This window comes from Fulmarus glacialis, unplaced genomic scaffold (assembly GCF_000690835.1).
Source record: "Fulmarus glacialis isolate BGI_N327 unplaced genomic scaffold, ASM69083v1 scaffold37628, whole genome shotgun sequence".
Lineage (NCBI taxonomy): Eukaryota > Metazoa > Chordata > Aves > Procellariiformes > Procellariidae > Fulmarus > Fulmarus glacialis.
The window spans coordinates 571-4,864 of NW_009229632.1; the positions used below are offsets into that span (position 1 = coordinate 571).

Consider the following 4,294-nt stretch of genomic DNA (forward strand, 5'->3'; position numbering starts at 1 on the left):
CGGACCGTAGGCAACGGCATGAAAAGGATGCAGCTGAGTGTCCCTGTCTTGTGGAGGGACAAGGGACAAGTGAAATGCAGTGGCTGGGGGCAGCTTGAAGTGTGCCGGGCATCTGGCACCGCATCCCCTCCAAATCCAGCACCCGGCAGCACAGGGATGGAGGCAAGAGGCGGCAGGTCCCCGACTCTGCATCTATGGGCAGTTCTTGCCCTCTCCCAGCTCAAAGGCACCCCGAGACCCCTGGCAGGGTGTTTCCAGCAGCACAGGTAGCAGCTGTGGCCCCTTGGAGCTGCGGGCAGGGGAGGAGAGCACTGGTTTAAGCAGATGAATATCGTCGTCCTCTCGACAGGAGGAAGTCACAAACTTACTGCAATCTAAGATAAGTGGCCTCTTAAGCCAGCAGTGTGTCAAGTGGTTAAGGCAGAAGATTAGCGAGCAAGCTCTCCTTCCACTGATGGGAAAGCAGGGATGCAGCCTGTGGTCCAAACACCAGCATCTCCCGAGGAGAGACAGGAGGAGGGACAAGGACAGCCGTAGTGTCCCCTTTTCACTGTCAAGAGGCACCGCCGGGCACCTCTCCTCCTAGCTAAGGGCTCTCGGGAGGAGACCAACAACTGTTCGGTGTTTGCAGCACGTGCTGGTTTTACACAGCCCAGTGGAGCCTGATTGCTAGGAGAAGAAAAGCCTGTGGCTCCTTCAGCAGAAACTCATTATTTAATAGACAAAGTAACTATGAAAAAAAAAAAAGGCATTTTTTCCTCCCCTCTGGTGCTGAAATTTACAGTTGTGAGAAGAGCCAGAGCGCTGTGGAGCCGGGCTATCTCCGGGTGACATTTACAGGGCTCAGCTTTCATCGCAGCTTGAAAAAATCCCTTGCGCAGAGATTATCTCCACACTGATCTGGATTGTCTTGTTCAGCTTTGGCCCTCATCCTAGATGGACAACGAGCAGAAAACTTGGCCAGTGGCCTGAGGTCTGTGGCCTCTTCTGCGTGAGCTGGGAAGAGGAGGAACAGTCTCCAAGGTACTTGAGAACTTGCAGCCTTGTGGGGCTAAAGAGATGGAGCTGGAGGGGGTGAAGCTTCGTTCCTTCCCGGAGGATTTAATACTGCACCCTTGGCCAACCGAGCCATTGAGAGAGGCAATCCCTGCTCTGCGCTGCTCGGGCGAGGAGATCTCTGGTTTGCATTGAAGTGGATCAACCCACGGTGGCTCCACCTCGGGGTCTCCCCCGGGGGTCAGTCCCCTCGCTACCTGGCACCCTTTGCTGAAGGTTTTTTGGAGCTGGGGCCGGGCAGGCAGGAGGGAGGCAGCCGGCGGGGTACTGGGGGGATGCCTCGTTGCAAACCTCCCTCGCCCTGCGCTGCTTCGAGTCAATTGTCAGCAGCCTTCCAGCCGGATGGTGTCTGGAGACCTTCCAGCGACCACAGACTCTCCCCCAGCCCATCACTGCCACAGCACAGATGGGATTTAACGTATGTCTGCGCGTTCCCCCAACCTTTCCCCTCTCAAGATGAAGCAAGGAGGAAAAACAAAGAGTTTGCAGGTTTGCAAAGACCCCCCCTCCAACCCAGAGGGTGATGGTCTCAGCTCCAGGCTTTTCTGGACCACGCAAGGAGCTCCCAGCTTGCGCAGGAGGGCTCAGCAATGCCACCCCATGCCAACTCCTCGCTGCACCGCGGGCAGATGTTCCTGCTGGCTTGAGGTGCCATTTTGAGGTTTTTCTCTGCTCCCTTTTTGCCTCTCGACTCGCAGACAAGTGGGTGAGGGAGAGAGGAACTGGTTCGCTTTCCACCTCCCCTCGCAGTGCCCCTCTGCTTATTAGTTCTCCAAATATTTCGTCCTGCAGCCCGGCAGCAAGGACTCTGCACTAACCCGATCCCAGGCAGAAGGGAAGCCGGAGCGGGTAGGACAGCGCGTTATCCTCATGGCATCGCTCCAGGCCAGCCTGCGGGGAGCGAGACGGGGCAGCTGGGGCCCTGCTGCTGCACGAAATCCCGGTGGTCGGGACAGACGTGGCAGCATCCCTCCAGCTCAGCCCTCCTCTCCTCTGCCCGAGGGTAGCGGCAGAGCGTGAGCGGTGCCTTTCCCTCCCCCCCCGGCAGCATCTTTCCCCCGCCCCAACAATTGCTCCACTTAATACTTTGGCTTTTCTCAGCAGTCAGTGGGATGGGGACTGTCCCCAGACTGTCCCCTCACCGGGTGTGGAGAAGAGGCATGTGGAGGAAGAAGAGGAGACCGGCTTGTGGGATGCTGGTGAGCGAGGTGGGGGCAATTATGGGATAGAGGAAAAGAAATCCCCTGGGATTTCCTCCCATCAGCTCCCTTAAGAGTCATTGGATTGCAAGTACCATGGCCTCTCTGGCCCCTCTTCACAGCCTCCAGTTGATGGATGCTGGGGAAGGGGAGCATGGGGGGAACATTGCGTCCTCCGAGAGCCCTGGGCAGCTGCTGAGGAGCTTCTGTAAATCAGAGTGGCCACTGGAGCTGCTCCAAAATCCATCCAACACCCAGGAGGCCATCGAGTATCCCACAACCGGGGGATGCAGGAATGTCCCAAGGTCCCCCTCATATACTGATCACCCTGGTTGGGCTCTCCCCGCATTGAGCTTAACTCCTGGGGAGGGTCCCACCCCGTCACCATCTGCCCGTCCTCTGCCACGCACCTGACTGCACTTGCTGGCTGCGCTCCATCCCCTCCCGAGGCTCAGCCAAGGCAAGCAGCGCTCTGGGATGCTCAGCGCATGCCTCAAACAAATAAAAATAACTGCAAGAGAAGATACCGAGCGCCTAACGCTCGCCTCGGCTTAAACACCTCCCGTTTGCGATGCTCCGGAGTCAGCAGGAGCTCATCCGATGAGAGCAGGCATCACGCAGGTCCCCAGCCAGCTGCCGAGAGCAGACACGTCCCCGCTGGCACAGGACACCAAGGGGCTCTGGCTTCAGCAATAAATAAAGCAAGCAAACAAAACAAAATTTAAAAAAAAAAAGCCAACAATGATCAATTTTTTGAAACTTTAAATATTTTTTTTTTCTTTAAAATCTGTTTTCCTCTGGGGCTCTGTCTCTGTAAAGAGCTGCGCTCTCCCCGCAGCGTCTGGGTTACTTCCTCAGTCCTGGCTGTGGGGCAAGGGAGAAGCAGGGTCAGTTAGAGAGGGGGGACGGATGGGCGCTCCCCTCCGTGCATCACCGGCACGTATGGATTTCCACCACCCGATGGCAGGGTTTGCACTTGACGGAGCAGCACCAGTGGAATTTGCAGCTGCACCTTTCCACAACCTCCACTTCGTCCGTATGAAAGCCCCGGCCGCAGCACATCAGCTCGCAGCCATCGATAGCCTTGGAGGTCTTGTTGCACTGCCGGCCGCTGGTGCCCAGCACCCCGTTCTTGAGGTCGTGGTCACAGAAGTCGGGACTGGAGTCCAGGTAGACGAGGTCCTCGTCCGTGTGCGGCTTGAACTGGGAATTTTTGGGCACCAGCACTTTGGTGGATCCGATCTCGCTCTGCTCGACCTCCGTGGCGCCGTCGAATTTCTCCTTCAGGACGTTGCCCACTTTGCGGAAGGGGGGCATGGCTTTCCAGCACGTCTTGAACTCGCACGAGCCTGACACGCCGTGACACTTGCACTCCACCCGCATGTTGTTCAGGATCGCCTGGAGGAACAGACACAAGAAACGAGACGGGACCGTCAGCTCGGGATGGAGACAGCACGAAGGGTGCGACGTAGGGGGTCTGGAAGGGTTGTGCAGAAAGCGACGCTGATGCACGTGAGCTGGTGGGATGAAATGAAGCCAAACGGGCTCCAGCAGTGGCTGCAGAGCCCAGCTGGGATGCTGCAGAGCCCCACCGGCTGCCCAGGTTTCCCCCTCACCGTTACCTTCCTCCCTGCCTCGTTGTTGTGGAGGTTCATTAACGCTCTGTTGGAAGAAGCTCCTTTGCTTCTCTCGCGGACGTCGACGAAGGACTGCGAGAAGGCCACGCCGTAGGCGATGTTATCGGAGCAGCCCGACCACTGGAAGCCTAAGGCAGAGAGCACAGATGAGAGAGATACAGCCGGCCTGCCTTGCTCATCCTCTCCAGCCCCACTCTTGCTAAAATACAGCTGACCTGCCTCCTCTTCTGTCTTGCTCCCCACTAGGCTGGGCTGCCTAGGGGACTGGGGAAGCTGGGGAGCGTGGCTCAGGGCGGGGGACACGGACAAGATGCTTTCTCTGTCCCGTGGGTGATGCTCCCTTTTTGAGGGACTCATGTAAACTAACAGGAGGCTTTTTTTTTTTTTTTTTTTTTTTTTTTT

General features: G+C 57.2%; 1 protein-coding gene across 1 annotated transcript in view; it reads right to left on the minus strand.

The window, feature by feature from the left end:
- Positions 1–3,011: 3,011 nt before the first annotated feature.
- Positions 3,012–4,294, minus strand: part of WNT4 (wingless-type MMTV integration site family, member 4) — a 3,981-nt gene continuing 2,698 nt past the window's right edge. Inside the window, exons 3-4 of the mRNA XM_009583918.1 lie at positions 3,878–4,020; positions 3,012–3,653 (exon numbers count right to left, since the gene is read on the minus strand). Of these exons, the coding sequence (XP_009582213.1) occupies positions 3,186–3,653; positions 3,878–4,020 (611 nt within the window). The 3' untranslated portion in view covers positions 3,012–3,185. The remainder of the gene's footprint in view (positions 3,654–3,877; positions 4,021–4,294) is intronic.